Source organism: Camponotus vicinus, unplaced genomic scaffold (assembly GCF_025532165.1).
Source record: "Camponotus vicinus isolate PSW18456_S1 unplaced genomic scaffold, iyCamVici1.0 SCAF_7, whole genome shotgun sequence".
Taxonomy (NCBI): Eukaryota; Metazoa; Arthropoda; class Insecta; order Hymenoptera; family Formicidae; genus Camponotus; species Camponotus vicinus.
In genome coordinates this window covers 4,257,008-4,278,579 of record NW_028141979.1, presented here as the reverse complement: position 1 = coordinate 4,278,579, position 21,572 = coordinate 4,257,008, and the positions used below count along the sequence as shown (strand labels likewise).

The window sequence follows — 21,572 nt, the reverse complement described above, 5'->3', positions numbered from 1 at the left end:
TTTACACCTTGATACATTTACATATTTGCAAGAAGAATATTTTAATCACGAGTGAAGTAAATTTTTTTTTCTTTGTTCGGAATGAATTATCGGATTGTATAATTCGATATCACAGCAATATCCTAAAGATAATGTCATGGAAACTTGCGAATAGCTTGCGATTTTCAATACACGAGTCTCGAAAATGTCAAACACACAGGAAATGTCGTAGTTTGTTGCTGTATTTTTCGCGTTCGCGAGCGGAACATTCGTATCCGATCATCGTTTCAGCGTTCATAATATTTAATTCTTTTTATAAAGATTTTTTATATTCTGCATATGTTTGAGAAGTTAGTTATCACTTATGTCAAAAATTACTTATAAAACACTAAAGAAACTATTAATACAATTTCGTTAGAAGTTTTTTTACTTCTTTTCTGGACTGTCTTCTGTAGACTTTTGCCAGGATAGAAGAGGTGGACATATTGCAATGGTTTGAAAATGGCAGATCGTGATACATGGAATAAAGTTTTTAATGATTACAAGGAAGGAAATGATACAATTTTAGAATGTCTGGCTTACAGTAAAAATTATAATCAATTATTTAGAAATAAAATTATCATAAATTTTATTAGACCTATTTGATTTTATTAATATATCTTTATCAGCTTAAACTGATAGAGCGATTTTATGCCTTAAATATTTTCCTTTCTGTTCTTGAGAGGAATACTAAGTACATGCTTACAAGTTTATTAAATAATTACAAAATAATAAGACACACGTAACGATATTATTTAATAAACATATACTACATATAGACATAAAGATTTATTGAATGAATTATAAATGTATTGTTTTATTCTTCATAGAAAAGTCAATGATATTGCGACATTAACTGTTATAATTAACAATGCGTATTCTAAGGAACAGTTGGGCGAGGTAAATTTTAAATAAATTAAATTTTATATTTCTATATTTTTTAAGTATTAATTTTAAAATTTACTTTTCACTATAATTGTTATATAATTTATATAGTTTTTTTCTATAATTCTGTACATAATGATACTCCGCATGAGTGTGCCAGTGCAATTATTAAATACGAAATCATTTTTTGATGATAATTATTAATCTAATTCAATTTAGATAAAGACATTTGTAAAAAAGAAGCTGAACAATTCAATCATTTACAATGTTGAATACAAGATAGAAACACGCTGATCGGAGATCGAAAAACAGATAAAATATTTTCGGTCTTTATTTAACAGTTAAATAACTAGATTTCTAAGATATTAACTGCTTGAAAATTAAAAATACAGCATAAATGATTGTAATAATATTTATAAATGTATATATGTATTTAATTATTCCCTCCCCTAATGTCATATAAAAGATAATAATTATTTAATTGTATTGAATCAATATAACATTAATTATACAATATAATATTAAAAATATTTTATTGTATAATATTGTATAAAAATATATTATATTATAATATAACTTATATTATGAATATTATGAATATTTTTAATATTATATTATATTGCATATATGTTTTATATTACTTTCCTGTATTATTAATTTAATATATAGATGTTGATTATATATTTATGTAATGTTTATTTTATACAGATATATATATATATATATATATATATATATATATATATATATATATATAACTGAAACATTATGAACTATTACGAAATATTTGAATGCGCGAATTCACGATTTATTAATTCCCAGTTACATGATATCAAAGATATTGACAAACTAGTCGCTTGCAATTTAAAAATTGCTGTAGTTTCAATATTTCGATATTAAAATTTATTACTCCATTTTATCCCTAAAGTACACTAACATATATTAAAATTTTTGACGGAGGCATTCTATATATCTGTAAATATATGTACTTACGTAATATTTAATTAAAGTTTGATTATCGATTTTGACTCAAATAACAATAGCTATATTCAGGAAAATATTTGAAAGCAGATAATGATTATTAAAACCAGAAATAATAATATATGTGACCAAACGTATGTTGGCTTTCATTAAAATTTTTAATATAATCACACAACCAAATTAAATTCAATTAATCAATTAGATATTGTATATTATGACGACATCCCCAATCTCTCTACGGCCGATTAATTTAGAATTAACTCTATGTGGAAGAATTTTCAACCATAGCGATTAAATGATTGCAATCAATATATTAACTTGCGTAAAAATTAATACCACAAAAAAGATATGTAAAAATAAATATCTTATAAGTGGTACAAGATATAAATATAACTTTTCTTTATTTACTTTATATATATTAAATTCTTGAAAAGAGATAATTCTTTATGATAAAGATATAATATAAAATGTAAAATATTTTTATCTTATATATATGTGTGTGTGTGTGTGTGTGTGTGTGTGTGTGTGTGTGTATAGATCATGATTCTTCAATTAATTTTCTTTCGCGAATGGTTTTCTGGAAAAATTGTCTTTAAAAATCTCTTTTAAATAAAACTATATATACGAAAACAGAATACAAAAACTAAAGGAGTATAATACCTATTGACTTCTGTTTATAGATAAGATATCCTGTGCTACGTATAATCAAGATGATATTTATATTACACTACGTATAACTTTCTATATACTGTTAGGTATGCCAACAGATCCATCAGTTTATGATAGTCTCTTGAAGCGATACGTTCGCGATTGAATGCTTTTGGTGTTAAATCTGATATTAAACCTAGCTGATTCAACTAGTAAGATAAGGCATTAAATATATAATAAAATATTTAGCTTTCTTTCTTTAAATGTACATACAAAATTGTGTGGAGTAACAGATAACGTTTCTATTTTATAAAAGACATTTCCTTTAATTTTCAAATCGACTAACTCCTTTTATTGTAAATATTATTTTTATTTTTTACATACATTAGTGTTAATGGAATTGAAAAATTTATGCGTGTATTGTGATAGCATGTTTCGACCATTTTAACATATAGAAAATATAAAATCTGTAAGCTAAATTTCTTTTTGACATTATAAAATTATTGTACAATTAATTTTATATATTACAGCTATAAAATTATCTTAAAAACGCATAATATTACCTGTGTTTTGTTTTTAAAATATTTTTTATAATGAATGTCTAGGACCAGTAGGATATGATAATTTGGATATGTAATGAAGAAATGAACAAGAAATAATGAAAAATTAACATTTTATTCAAAAAGTTGTGTTATAAAAAATACTAACATAATTCTACTTAGAATTTTGTCCGAATGTTTGATCCAATTCGCTATATCATCAAAATTTCAAATATTTGATAATATTTGACTTCCGTTATACGTTTGTTGTTTATAATACATTTCTTACTTAAGGAACAGATTGATCTTGAAAATAACATGTTAGTAAACATACAATCCATATCGTTGTTGAGAATATTCCTTCATTTCTCAAACATTTTAATGCTTAAATTTAAGATATAATTAAAAATTTAGCATATATATATATATATATATATATATATATATATAAGAAAAAGATTAATACTTCATGTCTCCTAATATTCAAATCCAAGAAAAATATTTCATATATCGTTTGAATAATTTTTATATTTATCTTTTCTAATCATTCCTTTATTTATTAAACTATATTATTTTAATCTTTCTTTACATTTACCGTATTTTCTTATGAACCGTTAGTAAATTCTCTTGAACGCTTTTCACACAAAAGTCGATTGATTTGCATACTCTTTGTAAATACCTTGATTCAATGAAGAAACGTTTTTTATAGATATCCGAGTAAAATTCAACATGACATTCTTAACACTATTATTAAGTAGTAGTATAATATATCTTGCCATAATAGCAATAGCGAGTCCTATGGATGATAAAGAATCAAAAATCAAGGGAATAGAAATCGATGAAGAATCGGAAATCATGCGCAGTGTGTTAAACAACAAATCAAGCAATATATCAGATTATATAATTCCGATACATTATAAGATGGAGATAATGTTACTCAATGATTATCTCTATAGCGAATGCAAAATCACTTTGAATATTTCTTATGCAAAACAATACATAAATTTTTATGTACTAAATTCAACGAATATAATAAGATCTAAATTAAAGAAAACAAATGGTACGATTTATAAAACAAACATAAGTCGTGGTGACAATACCGTTTTGCTCGATTTCGGTGATGTCTTGTTATCTGGAATGTACGATCTGCATATAGACTTTATAGTCCCAGTTAATATCGCAAGAGAGTCCTTCGGAACTCCGTATATAAATAAAGATGGAGAAAAAGAGTAAGTAGAAGAACATATTGAAATATCAAATTAAATTGTACATTTGTGCATTCTACGCTTACAATTATCTAAAATTAGTCATTATCTAAAGCATATCATCAAAATACGGCAGGTGGTTAATCGCAACAGGTATCCAGCGAAGAAACAGGTATCAAACGAAAAAACAGCAAATATTTCCATATTGGGACAAGCCAGAATTAAGAATTACTTTTGTTATTTCCATAATGCATCATCCAAAATACAAAGCTTTGTCAAATATGCCGATACGAGAAACTAAATTGACGAACGATAATATGATTTGGACATATTTTCACGAGACTCCTTTGATCTCCATAGATAGTGTAGCATTTCTGGTATCCGGTTTTCATCAGACCATCCTCTCGGTTGATAAAACCATTAGTCCATCCATATGGTTTAGACCACAATCGAAACCGCATCTAGAATTTGTGAAAACTGTTATTTTTTACGCTAGTGTATACATGCGTAAATGGAATATTTTGGGGTTGAGAGTCCTTGAGTGGACTTCTGTTTCATTTGAGAGCAAAGTAGATCATGTCGCAATTCCGAATTTACAAGATGAAATTAAACATACTTTGGGTTTCATTTTTTATCGGTAATATATATAATTAAAAATAGATATATTTTTAAAACTATTTTAATTACCTATCATATTATAATCTATTTACATAAGAATTATATTAATATCCAAAATTTTTCATACATATTAGTATAATTATTTTTAGAGAAGCAGATATCATTTATAATGAAGAATTAGATCCTGTCGCATACAAAACGATAATTGCGCGCTTAATTGCACGTGGGATGGTACAAAAATATATTAGCAATCTGTTCAGACCAACTTACTTATGGCCTCATACATGGTTAAACGAAGGACTTAATGTGTTCCTTCAAGCATACATTATCGACAAGGTTATTTTATTACTAACGCTATTTGAATACGCAGTCAAATAATTAACAGTTTAGCAATGCAGATAATTGTTAAAATGTTTGTGCACATATTCTGTTTTATTTCTTAAATATAAGAAATGATAAGAATCCAAGTCTTTTATATTTCTAGAAATCCGAAAAAGAAATTTAATAAGAACTAAATATATGTTTATATATGAAAATTATCGCAGAAAAATTTACACAAATACACATACAAACTTTATTCTTAACAATAGCACATAATAAGTTAGTTTTGATATGTACCAAAAACTTTTTCTTTTTGATTAATTATCATTATCTATGATTATATAGAATTGATTTCAGGCTCTGCCAAATTCCAGGATGATGGATTTGTTTGTAGTTCAAGTTCAACATGAATTACTCTATCTAAATACTTACGTTGTTATAAATTCTACTATAGAATATAATAGTTATCCTGAAAATTATTTTTACTCTTCTCTTTCTCATATCAAAGGTATGCGTATAATATTGCATAATTAAACAAATAAATATAAATTTCGGAATGTTAATTTCATGAAAAGTGAGAAAAGTCATTTATAAACAAAAGCCCCCGTACGATTCTTATGCAAAATGAATTTTGAAGTTTGGTGAAATTTGCAGAAACTCTGGAAATAAATAGTTTATGTAACAAATCAAAAGTCACAATAAGCGCGATACCGCTTGATGGAGCCGTTTCGTTACTACAAGAGTTTAAATCGAAATAAGGCGTTATTTCAGTACTATTGTGAGAAAATAAATAATGTATTATTGAGTAGAAATCACGCACACAGTTGATCACTTTTATTAATATATAGATATTATATTTATGTGGAAAAAATATACATGCTTGTATATATGTAGTATCCGTAAAGTATCCCATCCACTATATTTCGGAAACGGTTCAAAAATTACGAAAAACCATGAAACAGGTTCATGAAACGTGTTCAATTATTTTGAGAGGCTAGTCTTTTAAAGGAACTAGGGTAGTTGTACCCATCCCACATCCGAAGGAGGAGACTTAGGGAAAACCCATATTATTATACTTTTAATTATATTTTATCAAATATCACATAACATGTTATGGCGACGACAGCGGCGATGAGGCGACACACACATTTTTTCCACGTAAAGATATTAGTAAAATGTATTAATAAGAATAATCAAGTGTGTATCATTCTAATATATTATTTACTTTATTTAATATATTATTTACTCTTCCTTAATAATATTGAAATAACGCCTTATTTCGAATTATTTGAATACTAGCGACGAAACCACTTCATCTATCTTATCACATTTGTTTTGACATTTTTTTTTAACTTTTATTATGTTTTCACGTAAACTATTTATTTCCAAAAATCAGCAAATTCAATCAAAATTCAAATTTCATCGAAATTCAATTTCTATAGAAAGAACCGTGCGAAGCTCTTCATTTGTAAAATTTAATTTTATTATTATTATTATTATTTTTAATATATTTTATTATAATATTTGCAATAACATAAAAATATCTAACTTTAAAATTAAATTTTCATATGTATAATTTTTGGATAATTTTATAATGTCTAATTCTTTTTTAAACTATAACTATATACATTAGCTAAGACTTCAAAAAATCATAATAAAATATAAAACTAACCGATTCCTTATAATTGTCTAATTTATTATTTTTACAAATATTTAATCATTCACTATTTATCTATTATTATAAATTTTTTCGTTGAAATATATTTAACAATCTTTTATAGCTGCTTACTTTGATTCAATTACACAAATTTTTTGTGTGATATATTTAGTTTTATTAACTGCAGATATATTTACAAACTTTTATTGTGCATTGTAGTAAAAGCATTTTAAATATATCAAATTTTTTTTCTTCCAAACATTATAGAATCCATTATATGGCGCATGTTAGAACAAATATTACCATTTGATATACTTTTAATGGGATTAAACAGATATTTGAACAATCAGTAAGTATAATGTATTGTAATGTAATAATATACCTATATCATAGAGGAAAAGGAAATCGAAATTTATAATAAATTTAATAAGATATTTATCCTATTGTAATGTTTACAAGACATAGATATTTGAAATCTCAAATTTATACTATTTTATAATTATGAATTTTTATGGAGATTAAATTTCAACTTGAGTTTTTCTTAATAAATATATGATAGAGATTCATATTTTCTAAATTACAAACAATTCAAATTGAATAATATTTCACGAATATAATTTTACAAACATAGAATATCAACTCTAAAATCTTAGTAATATAGAAATTAAAATTATTATTCATTCAGTCACAATAAATGTTGATACAATTATTAATAGATATATTAATAAATATATTAATTTATACTTATAAATTATAAATTTGACGGATCATTTTGTTACATTATATAACACTTAATAATTTAATAACCCACATAATAACCCACTTGTAAATGCTTGTTTTATAGAAAAAAATTAATTGATTTAAAGTTTAAAACACTTAAAATCTATATCAATATGCTACAGATTTAAATTAAGAAAATAACTAATCATACATCAAAATCATCGATACATCAATATGCATAAACTAAAACAAAGTGTCTCGTAAAGCTTGATCGCGCGTGTCTCGACTCTTATTTTTTCATTGCTATGTGACACTAGCCGCTGACACATCTACCGCGCATATCCTACGATCTAGTCTCGCGAAACGCGCGCTTATTCACATTTTTAATTAATATTTCAATAAATTATTGCGAAAATTGCAGAATGGTAAAGGACCTGTCTGTTCAGTTTATTGCGTTTTACCCACTCACGAACGTTAGCACAATCTTATGGAATATCTTTGTATATCGATATATATGTGTTAATAATCCATTAGATAATATAAAATCCATACTTATTTAAATCATAAAATATATACACAATTATTGACACACAAATAAGAAATTGGTAAATTTGGTTATTATGGTATTGTGTGAAGCTACGAAGTCACATAAATATTAAAGAAATATAAAAGAAAATTATCTAATAGAAATGTTTATTTGCGCGTACATTATATCTTGTAAATAATGAATAAACTAAATTTAATGATAGTTATTAAATTTTAGGGAGCGCTAAAGTTTGATTTTATGCAGAAATTTAAAATTAATTACTGGAATCTGTTTGACGAAAGTAACATCAACGATCATATTAAATGTTTAAAACAAGAACTCGTAAAGTGGATATGTATTATAAATGAAAATCCTTGCGAAGAAAAGTCTAGGCGTCTTTTGGAATGCCATCTAGAAAATCCTAAAGAAAACAAGTAAGTTTTCTCATAATACTTGATGCTTTGTAGGGATATTTTTTATATTCTGAATATGTTTGAGAAATTAGTTATCGCTTATGTCAAAAATTATTTATAAAACACTAAAGAACTATTAACACAATTTCGTTAGAAGATTTTTATTTCTTTTTTGGACTATCTTCTGTAGACTTTTGCCTGGATGGAAGAGGTGGACATATTGTAATGGTTTGAAAACGGCAGATCGTTATACATGGAATAAAGTTTTTAATGATTACATGAAAGGAAATGATACAATTTTATATAGAATGTCTGGCTTACAGCAAAAATTCTGAAATTATAATAAATTATTTAGAAATAAAATTATCACAAATTTTATTAAAACCCTCGTATAATCAATCTCACCTTCAATTTAAATCGATAGAGAGAGCTTATGTCTTAAGCACTAATATTTTTCTTTCTGTCATTGAGAGGCATACTAAATATATGCTTACAAGTTTATTAAATAATTACAAATCAATAAGACACGGGTAACAATATTATTTAATAAAGATATACCACACATAGACATGAAGATTTATTGAATGAATTATAAATGTATTGTTTTATTCTTCACAGGGAAGTCAATGAGATTGTAACATTAATTGTTATAATTAACAATGCGTATTTTAAGGAACAGTTGGATGAGGTAAATTTTAAATAAATCAAATTTTTATATTTTCTTAAGTTTTTATTTTATAAAATTTACTTCTCCCTATAATTGTTATATATTTTATATAATATTTTTCTATAATTTTCTGTTCATAATGATACTCTGCATGTGTGACAGTGCAATTATTAAGTACGAAATCATTTATTGATCATAATTATTAAAATAATCCATTTTAGATAAAGAAATTCGTAAAAGAGAAGCTGGAAAATTCATCTCCATTCATTTCCAATGTCGAATACAAGATAGAAACACGCTTGTCGGAGATCGAAAAACAGATAAAATATTTTCGATCTTTATTCAACAATTGTATAACTAGATTTCTAAGACTAACTGTTTAGAAATTAAAAATACAGCATAAATGATTGTGGTAATATTTATAAATGTATATACTTAACTATTCACTAATGTTATATAAAAGTTAATAATTATTTAATTGTATTGAATCAATATAATATTAAAAATATTTCATTGTATAATATTGTATAAAAATATTATATTATATTATATTACAATATATAATTCATATTATGAATATTGTGAATACTTTTAATATTGTATTATATTACAATATAATTCATATTATGAATATTATGTGAATATTTTTAATATTATATTATATTACATATATATTATATTGTATTATTTTTCTGTATTATAAATTTAATATATAGATGTTGATTATATATTTACGTAATGTTTATTTTATACAGATTATATATATATATGTGTGTGTGTGTGTGTGTGTGTGTGTGTGTGTGTGTGTGTGTGTGTATGTGTATGTATATGTATATGTGTATGTGCATCATAGCGTGCGTCATATGAGCTAAAACGGTTATCGTTACCCTCCGCGAAGTCGACTTTTACGACTACAGGTCTGCTCCCATTTTCGGCGAAGAAAATCAACTTTTAGCGCATCGTTGAAATAGAAGAGCTAAATAAAACAGCACATATCGAATCGCATGGGAGAGCCAGTCTATGGATAGCCGTGCTCTCTCTGTGTTTAAATCTTATATAGTTACAAGTTCGATATGCGTAATAACAATATAACTTTTTCCGTGTCTTTTGAATCATTAGTTAGAGAAGTTTCGAAAAATGAAAGGAAAGCTTCCAGCAAGATTATTCGATCGTCTCGAGGAAGACTTTTATTTTTGACTCGATGGCGACGCAACCGATTTCTTCGTGAAAACATCGCGAATTATTAGCAGCGTGTCATTTTGCTGGTGTCAAGCCAAATCCTATCAGACTCATTTCTCCTTTAATCAACACGAACGTAATTGCTAAGAACGTCGTCGCTTATCAAGGATTGCTTTTTAACTTCTCGAGCGTAAACTTTGCAAGCTCGTCGACTTCTTCTCTCAAGATTGCCGATTCAATTCGCGGACATTAATTGCCGCGGCGTGGCTCGAAATTCTCGACGGAGCTTCTTTCTCGAAACGAAAGACCGGTCTCGATAGCCGGATAGCAACTTTTCAAACGAATGCACTTTTCCGCCCCACGAATACCGGGATGAGAGAAGGGGAGAAGCTGCATCGTCGCAGAGGGAGAAGCTGCATCGAGAGAGGTGCTATCGACTTTGCTCCCGAAAACAACTCCAACATCCCTCCTCCCCCTTCTGCTGCATCCCTTCCCTATCATTCTGTGGCGAAGCATACCGAAAAACACATAAATCTAAACTTCATTTACGTTCGCCGCCGCCGACACAAAAATGCAGCTCGTGCATAAGCATTTTGTTCGTGGTTGAGCTTGAATTTATTTCCAGTGTTTGCACCGATGCATAATTGCCGGCTAAAACAATTCTCGAATTCCTACAACTTTTTGTGGAAGCAGGATGAGTAATGAGAAAACCACATCAAGATATATTTTTAATATATATAATATATATAATAATTTATATAAATATTCTTCGTAATTATAGAAAGATAGAAATTTAAATTTTATTTTAATTAAATGTCTTCTAATTTAAATCTTTAAATATATATTTAGCGTTTTATATTTTAATCAATTTTAACTTGCAAATTTGAATTTTATTTAAAAGAAATTTTATTTGATTATTTCAAAATCCTGTTTAATATTAATTTATCAAAGCATATAAATACGTTCTCATCATTCTGATTAAATTCAAAGATTCAACTAATAACGCATTAGTATACAGTTCTGTGTTTTAGCTTTCAAACCAGTCGATTGAAGTTGACATAAGCAATCGTCCTATTCACTACTAAATTATCCACTTTACCATCGCCAATCTCTCTCGGTTCGTGAACAGTTCCCTAAAAAACTTCGAACTCTCTTTAGACCTCTCGCTATATCCCGATTGAATCCTGTCTGGAAGAAATTCCCAGCGGATCCCGTACCATCTGCAGACTCTCGTTGCGATAATTGGGCGCTAATTAACGGCCGCGGGGTAATCGAATTTTCACGAAGTTTCATCTCTCGCGAGAGTAAATTCACGATCTCCTTTCAAACGATATTATTCCCGTCGTGTTCCGCGGAAAAACCGAATCATATCTCAATTGAATTCATTGTTTAGCGGGAATGCTTCTGCGTATCAAAATATTTGTATCTACTTTGTAAAAGAAAAGAATTTTTTGGACGTATATAAACGGAATAATTTTTAATAATCTTGAAATAAAAATTTATTATATTAACACATTTAATGTCACGAGAGAGTCCTTCGAGAAAAAATTTTATTAAATATATACAAACTCTCTTAATCTACAATGACACTTATTTTATTCTCTTATATTATATATAATTTTATTATATATATGATTTCTTCAGAAAATAATATTAAACATTTTAAACAGATAAATAAAAATAATAATAGTTTAATTATTCCAAATATAACACGAATGTTTTCACCACGATTTTTATGTTTCTCGACGTGAATAGCAATTTCACTCGCGGAATTTTAGACAGAGTATTTAGCTTCGAAAGTGTCCAATGCAGCTCGCCGAGTTTCGCCTATTTTCTCGCGCGAGAAATACTAATGTTGTTTGTACACGCGACTACCGTAAAATTAGCTGCTATTTTTTTCTATATGACTCTTTCCAAATGCTTAGTTTACGGCTGGTTTAGAGCAACGCGGCGACACAACAGTGAAATACGCAAGGATTTAGTTTAAGCGTTAATACACGAACACATTGTCCACGTTACCATCGTAGATTTTCCAGAATTAAATTAACTTAAACTCCGAGAATTTTTGCAATGGAAGCAAATAAAATTTTAAATAAAGAGTTTAATGTTTCTTGCTATTGATTTAAGATTGCCATTTTGTTAATATTTATATTCGGAGAAGATGAATATTTTATTACATTTATTATCACATTTATTAACATCATTTATTAATATGAGAGTAAGAATAGTAAAAGAGAAATCTGTATTATAACTGCATTCTAAGAGAATAGCGTTTTTACATATTAAAAATTGCATAAAAAATTTTATTTTCATGTTAATACTATAATTTTATCATATAAGCTATTAACAATTAAAAGAGAAAATAATATATATGTGAAGCTTTATACGAACATCAATCTTTTAGGAGACTTCGAATATATATATTATAATCCTGTGTGTAAAAACGTATTCGAATAGATTTGCATGTATTCGCTTTCGAGACAAATCGGTCTCTCTTCTCTTTCTTGTTATCGAAAAAGGACTATGTCAGTGGACCATGTTCATCCTTCCGCTATCCTCTTGTCCTCTCGATCTACGAGCTATCTTCTATCGAAGGCTACTCACTTCTCTCGAACGAAATATCTACAAAATCTCGCGCAATCCCAATGCACAATTTTCCGCTTCGATATTTTCCGGCATACGGAGCACATATATAATATTTTCTCCGATTGCTTCTTGCAAGTGAAATATTCGTACGTGCAACTATATGCGCGTATATATGTGCGAGCGTGTCCGAGCGCAATCGAGCAAGTGGAAAAACGTCGAGGAAGGAACGAATGAGCGAGGGAAAATTGTAGACTCAATGGGGTCGATAACCTTCGCCTGGCAAAACGAATCCTGACAGCTTCTTCATATGATCGATACTTTTTGTCAACTGAATAATATGGAAAGATTTGTTTGTTAAGATTTTAGACAATCCGTGTAATTCACGACGGAAATCCTATTTATAAATTTATTATACAGTGATAGAAGCTTTTTAATTATCGAAAATAAGATTTTCGTTTAAAAAGATATCATGATACCCTTCTCCGCGTTTCACGTTCGTAACAAAGTGACAAAGAACATTATCACGAGCTTTCACCTCGCTATTTAATTAATAAAATACGCGTAAACGTTACTCAATCGATCATACAGACATAAATGCTTAACGGATGTAACGTGATATGTGCGAAATATGAATATTTACTTAACGAGACCAGATGCCGGTCCATAAATCAATGTACTTCATAATCTATACGGGCTCTCCAAATGCACAAGCTGTATAACGAGGCGTTGCACCGTACCATGCATTAAATATATTAATGGTGGTATTAACACAAAGATGAGAATAATTTATTATATCGCGAATGTCAAACTGGAACGTGTGCCAAATTTTTGACAGTAAAGATGCATGGCATAAAACGCGATGAACATGAACATGAAATATATGAAGGACCTTTTATTAGGGCATTATTATTATACAACAATTTGATAAATTATTAATTTTTAATTGTTTAGAGCCGCTTTATATTCGCTCTTTTTAAAATCGCGTTCATTATACCATTGAATTTTATAACAAGACGTTTTTTTCTATTGTGAGATGGTAATTATCGAATAAAAAAATTTACAAAAATTTTATATAAAATGAATAATAAATAATATTAATGTTTCTATGGAATAATTATTTATTTGTTACTTAATATTGCTTGTCATTGTTAATTCATTTTATTATAAAATTATACGCTTATTCGACCGTTCGATTTTAACCGACAAGTTATCGCAAGTTTTCAGAATCTGCAGCATCGATGATCAAGTACTAAGGTCTATCGAAATAATTGATCCATATATATAGGTGAACACCTAATTATTAGATATAGTGCTTGAACCACGGTTTATATTAGCGATGGCACAACGGCACGAAGCCGCGAAGCCGAGAATGTATATGCACGCATAATGTGGAACCATATGCAGCGTTGAGTGTTTAGCTAGCCTAGATGAATGTTTCGTGTAATTAGGATGGCTTGTCATACGTATATGTGCCTCAATATGTCGTGACTAATAGACATGTAAATAGCCGCAACCTCAGCTAATATCTCCTACAATGCCTTACGCGAAGTAAAGGATGAATCTTATATGATAGAATTTCTTCTTTACCGTATAAAGTTATTATGAACTAGTTATTTCAAAGAAATTTTTGTATCTAATTTTCTTTATATTAAAAACTATCATTTGCATTAAAATAAAATTTATATATTCATTTGCATACTGAAAATATTCAAACTAAGAATTCGCGACGACATATGATTAATCAAAAATATCGAAAAATGAAACGAGCAAGAGATGAGATGCTATCGGATTTTTATTTGGCACTTTTGCAGGATAAATACGAATACTTTTTAAAATCAAACGCACGTTCTCTAAACCAGTTGCATGTCCAATATAACTGTCTATATCATATAGCAAAACATACGTGATTCAATACAAACTGTATGATGTTTTGTATGATTCTCTCGTGTCAGAGAAAATTTAAAATAATTTGAGATATTGGAAAGAAATTTTTTTTTTTGCGAAATATGTTAAGTTATATTTGATGAAAATTATAAAATGTATGGATTGATTTATTACTCATGTGTGTGTATAAATTTTAACTCCACGAAATAATACAAAGAAATTATTTTATTCTCTGTAACATTATATTTATGGAATCTCATGTCCTATCTCTTTCTTAAATATTATCAATTTTTAACAAACATATTTTAGCTATAAATATATTCTATCAACTTTTTTTATTTTACTGATATTTATAAAATTTGAATTTTCTATAATTTTTTAAATAATTCTATAATTTTCAAATAATTTATGTAAGTTATAATTAATATTTATATAATAAGAATTAAATTGTACTCATAAAAATACTCATCAAATTGTAATCATAAATAGTATAGTAAATTAAGATAGTGTAGATTATTATTTTGGATTGGAATAAGGTTCTCTATTTATTACGAGCTTTACGTATGCACTTTTGCATACACAAATCGACGAAAGACTTTATGTATTCTAGAAAAAAATATTGTCATTATACTTAATCTGATGTAATTTATCCTTTCAAAATAATGTAAATCTACACACGTTACTGAGACACATTATATCATCTTGTTATACATCATTATACAACATTTATATTATTCTTAACTTGAATTATTTTAATTTTTTTACTAGAATAATATCTATAGGAATAGATATAATAAATTTATATGCATATTTATAAAGAATTTATAAGAATATATATATGTATATATGATGTATATAGCAAGATGTAGTAAGATTTATATGTATATACACATACACATACATATCTTATATCTGTACATCTGATATATATAATTTTTACAAAATTTTCGTGATTCACTAATGTGAATAATTATACTTATTATTAGATTATAATAATGATAATTTATGACTCATCGACACGCAATGCGCAGCAGCGATATTGCAGCATAGAATGTTAATTTGTCAAATATATTAAAATTATATAGCAGTGTCCAAAATAATAAACATTTTAAAAAATAATTTTTGCGCGCAATTAAATTTTTCAGTCATATCTTTTAAATATTTAATTTAATCAATATTTGAAAACAATTATTTTAGAAACTTTTATATTAATTTTTTTTATATTAATAAATTAAAGAATTATTAATAAAGTTGAGAAACAAGGTTGTATTTTATATATCTATTGTTACGAAAAATATTATTAATTATTAGAATTATTTTGTGATAAATACATTAAGTATTTAAAAATAAAAAGGATATTTTATATACATCATGTTACATGATTTGATGTAAAATTATCATTAAAGATTAAATGAGCAATTAATTTGACAAATATAAAATTAAATAACTTATCAATGTTGCTTACCTCAAGGTTGCTCTGCTGTTAGTCGATGTCTCTGCGGGCTTCCTCCTCCTTGTCATCATCGGCTGCTTCTTCATGGTATATATTCACACAATATTCACTCGCGATTAATTACAATCACGTGCATTAATTAATATTATCCGATATCATACTGTATTTTATACGGCACTCTCGATCCTAATCACTCACGATATTACGATTTACTCGATGTGTGATATTCACTTGCTACGATTGTTGCCAACAAATACGCGCGTTATTTGTTATATTGTTTGCTTTAAAGGAATAAATCGCGCAAAATGCTATTTCAATAAATAGACACTTTTTACGAGTTATGAAATGCTAATTACAAGAAATGATTTCACGTCTTCTAGTATTCGTCACGATGGTAGTTCACGAAATGATACGAGGTACGCAGGTATAGCCATTATTACTTTCCTACTCAAGCGTTCTCTTTCCCACTCACGTTCCCTGCGCGAACAATAACAAGGTTATCGCGAAGAATAACAAGCCGCGTTTATAACCGCGTTTATAACCGCAAAACAAAATCGTATTCTTATCAATGATTTTGAAATACATGGTTAAATACGGCTATATTTGTTAACTAAATAGCTTTAACTGCTCTAAATTCGGAATCGATCCGTTCTGTATCTACTTCTTTTTATTAATAATCGAAAAAATTGAAAATGTCCAAAATATGCGTTTTAGAAAATCACCGATATACAAACGCCGAATATTTGCTAGACAATTGATGAATATTAAAGATATTTAATTATGACTGTACTTTTTTAAATGCGTTAATAACGATTCGATCGATTTTAAAAATCCATACATTTGAATATTTTAATTAAATTGAATATTTTAATTAAATTAAATCAGCATAGTATATATTATAATACTAGCGCAATATTAACGATTGATATTTCGCAAAGAAAGTTAATAATTAATTAAGATGCGACGGGATCCAAAAATATTCAATCAAAATTTCTCGCGAAATTGATATATTATTTTTATCTCGAAGAAATAAATTACGCGAGATACCTGTTTCGATAAATACATTATAATCAGCGTTTGCACACAAATTAAATCACTAATTGCAGAGAACGATCGCGTTCGTAAGCAAATTGACCAATCACAGTCTATTATTTATCAGAATAATCATTTGCGACTCACTGTAGACGAGGCTTGGCTTAAAGTAATTCATAAAATAATACGACGTATCAATGAAACGACTCGCGTCACATTCCAATGTTCCCCCTCCACCGACTCGCGAGTTTCACCGCGTGAATAACTCAAGCTCAAGGTCGCCGACTATAAACGTAGTATTGTCTGTCTTGGCCATGACGCTTGCGTGACGAGACTCAAGTGGGGGAAGATTGGAATGTGCCCGAATTGTTTTGATACGTCGTATTATTACACGAACTATCATTGCGACAAGTACTAAAGATACGTCGAACGCGATTGTTCGTTGTAATTATGATAATTTGAGATTATTAATTAAGTTATTAATTAACGTGCGTACGCGAGTGACGGCTATTTATCGAAACAGATATTTCAAGCGACTTATTTTTTGAAAATAGAAATAATAGCAGATAAATTTATTGTTGTATATTTTCGTATGAGTTTCAATTAACCCGAATCGCGCTAGTATTAATTTTCGATGTGACTCGTAAAATTTTCCAAGCATCGAGCGCTGTTACAATGCATTTGATTAAAAAGTATAGACGTATTTATATATAAATGAGATATTTAATGACGTAGTTAATGATACGTTTGAGTATTTTACTATAATAAATTGCAATTGGCATTTGGCGTTTGCACATTGGTTTATTAAAACGGCTGTGTTTAGGTCAGGTTACGTAGCTTGTTCGAAATCTATACCGTTTCGGCGATATTACATTCGGATATTAAATTCTAGGAATATTTGTCTTTGATTCTAACTTGTATTTGTTGGCAACAAACGTCACGATTAAATCATTGAGTGAATTTCAAACATCGAATAAGTTGTAATCGCGTGCGATAAATGGAAGTGCCGTGTAAAGTGTCATGCGATCATCGGATCTTACTGATTAGTTCATGCAATTGTAATTAATCGTGTTTTCGCGAGTGAATATTGTGCGAGTGCCCCGAAAAAGCAACCGTTGGATGATAAGAGAGGATGAAGAGCCCAGGGAGGCATCGGGCAACGGCAGAGCAATCCTGAGGTAAGCATGATTGAATAAGTTATTTAATTTTTTATTTACTAATTTTGTAAAATTAATTGTATTCTGCGATTATTAGTTTTACATCATTTCGTGTATTATAATATAAATAAAATGTTCTAGATTTTGTTTTTAAATATTGTAAAGAATTCACTCTAAAATATAATATATTAATTAATATTTACAGAGAAATATGTATAAAATATTCAAATATTTTGTTTTAAATTTAATAATTTCAATTATTAAATTATTTACGTAAAATTAAATTTTTATTAATTATATAAAACTTTATAAACTATATAAATAACTATTTTTAATATTTTTTAATGAAATATCTCTTTCTCGTGATTAAAATATTTAATTGTGTGCAAATAATCATTTTTAAAAATACTTATTTGAAAATATTTTGGACACTGCTTTATAATTTGGATATATTTGTATTTTACAGAATCAACGTTATACAATATATACCACAACTCTGCTGTTGCGCATCGTGCCGGTAAGTTATATTAATTATTTTTTATTTTTTATGTAATCTCTCTAAAGACTTTGAAGCTTTTTTGTAATTTGTCAATACTTGTTCCATTATTCTTTATTTTTAATTTTGTAAAGAAATTTGATTTTTTGTATATAAGGGGATAATAATGATTATTAAAAATATTACGGAATTATATAATAATAAATTATTAAAAACATTATTACAATAAATATTTCTATATGAAATTAAGTAAAAAAAATGGTAAAACTAGACAATTGCGGCCTATACAATTTGGCCAAAAAAATAGCTATTTCATATGTATTTTTGCTTCCTGAAAACGAATATGAAAGTTAAAAATGGCGGTCGAAACCGGAAGTACCTCAAAATTGCAAAAATCGATGAAGAAAACAGGTTTTCGAAGTATATCTCCTTAAATATTGATTGTAGAGAAAAAAGTTTTTTAAAAGTTAAAGGTCTTGAAAAATTCTATAAAACAGGTTATATACATTTTTTTCGTAAATTCATTATTTTGGCTGTTATGTTATGTTATGTTATGAACCGCGCGCCTAGTAGTGTACATGAGCGCCGCGCCGTATTGTTTTCGTGTTGTTATGATACAGAAATCATACGTAGGTCACATTATTCGATCGACTATCGAACACAGTTCATTGTTGGTAGTTCTGTGATTACATGTGATTAAAATTTACGGAAAAATGAAATTATTTGAATTTCTATCGATGTGTGAGCGCCGAAATGAATTAAGAGAATTTTTGCGAAAATGTGGCGTAATTAATACAGAAATGATATGGGTAATTCTATACAATTCCTCTGCCCCGATGACTTTGATCTTCATACATGTTGTTAAGGGCATCATTCTAAGTAACTTTTGCTTATAAAATAATTGGAGATCGCTGCTTATTAAAAAGTTGTTAACAAATGAAGTTAATGATATAAATGATGTGAAACGAGGTGTATATTTGCAAAATTTCACATGGGTTTGCGACTTTCCACGTGAAGCAAGGTCCACCTTGCCTACCGGCGGGGTGGTTGCGGGAGGGGGGCCGAAGGCCCCCCTTGCACTCCCCGCGCGCGCGCGCGTGTGTGTGTGTATGTATGTATACTTCTGATATTTTTTAATTGTATTAAATTGTATTAAATTCTATATAAATTTACTACTTTCACTAGACTGAATCAGTGTATTATCACTGAAAAACAGTAAATACTCACTGATTACAAGCAGTTATAAGTACAGCACTGATTACAGTGATACACTGATTCACTTTTAGAGAGTAATTTTTTTATATAACAGCCAAAATAATGGACTTACGTAAAAAATGCTTATAAAATTTTTGTAAAGCTTTTTAATAGCCTCATTTTTTGTTAATAACTTTTTTGTCCAAAATCGATATTTTCGAAGATATTCAGCGAAATCTTTTGAAACTTTGAGATGGAGATGGGGGCTAAACTATTCGAGTCCGCCTATTATATATATATATATATATATATATATATATATATATATGAAATTACTCGGGAAGGTATCCTTGACATATGTCAAGGTCAAGGTCATCGGCGTATAGGCCGCAATTGTCGTTTTACCAAAAAATTATAGAGAGAGAGAAAGAGAGAGAGAGAATAATCAGTATGTAAATATATATTTAACTTTTAGTATTAAATAAATTCTTGTTTTTTTTAAACGCAATGTAGGTCTAACATTTTGAGATTTGGGGTTCATAACATACTTTCGTGCTGCGACAAATTTATGTCCTGATAGAAATAAGGAAAAAAGCAAGAGTATCCTTCTAGAAGAATATTTCTCTCTTTATTTTTTTTATCTTATTTCTTCTCTTTATACATTCAAATATATATCAATTATTAATTTTATTCTATATTAGCAAAATCAATTAATAATTTATGATGAAAAAGACTATTATCAGACATTTAAAAATATTGAAAGTTTTACTCTTATTGAGATTTTCATACGTGCAAAGAGAGGGTGAGAGAGAGAGAGAATATAGGAAACATATAAACGTAGCTTGTTCAAATATTCACTAATACAAATTAAATTCTTTGTCGGATCGCAGACAAAGACAGTTCTTTTAAGAAAAATGTCGGCGGGAAATATTTGCTGAGAGAAGTGCGCGACTCTCTGTCTCTCAGGTTTTTAGTCCGCGACGATAACTGTGGGGAAACGCGGCTTTTACCGTCTCACAGAACAACAGAAGTCATAAGAAATTACGTCTGGGTTTTGGGGTAACAACTGGCTGGAAAAGGAGAAAAAATAACATGAGATGTAGATCGAAATGATTAAAATTATATTATATGTGCGTAGTAAGTGTATAGCTTATCGCGTGTTTTTTTATTCATATTATAATCAAATAAAACAGTTTTTAAACATGAAGTTGGATGTTAATGAATATATATAAAATTTTCTTTAAATATAAATACTTTTATATAAAATAAATAAAATAATAAAATTATACATATATTATATATAATTTTTAAATTATATATATATATATAATTATATAATTATATAATTATATAATTATATGATATATACATTCAATCTCAGTTATCATATTAA

The 21,572-nt window shown here is 27.8% G+C and overlaps 1 protein-coding gene and 1 long non-coding RNA gene across 3 annotated transcripts in view; one reads left to right on the top strand and one right to left on the bottom strand.

The window, feature by feature from the left end:
- The window catches only part of Nachralpha4 (nicotinic acetylcholine receptor alpha4), a 222,758-nt gene that overhangs the window by 110,932 nt on the left and 90,254 nt on the right, over nt 1-21,572 (top strand). The window contains exon 4 of one of the 2 annotated variants that reach the window (XM_083105499.1): nt 18,956-19,006. The exons of the other annotated variant lie outside the window; for it this stretch is intronic. Coding sequence (XP_082961625.1) covers nt 18,956-19,006 — 51 coding nt within the window. The remainder of the gene's footprint in view (nt 1-18,955; nt 19,007-21,572) is intronic. 2 annotated transcript variants of the gene reach the window in all.
- LOC145975206 (uncharacterized) lies at nt 3,189-17,483 on the bottom strand. Its single transcript, XR_014439910.1, has 2 exons — nt 16,313-17,483; nt 3,189-4,737 (listed from the first exon to the last, which is right to left on the bottom strand). It is a non-coding gene; the product is annotated as an uncharacterized LOC145975206 (long non-coding RNA).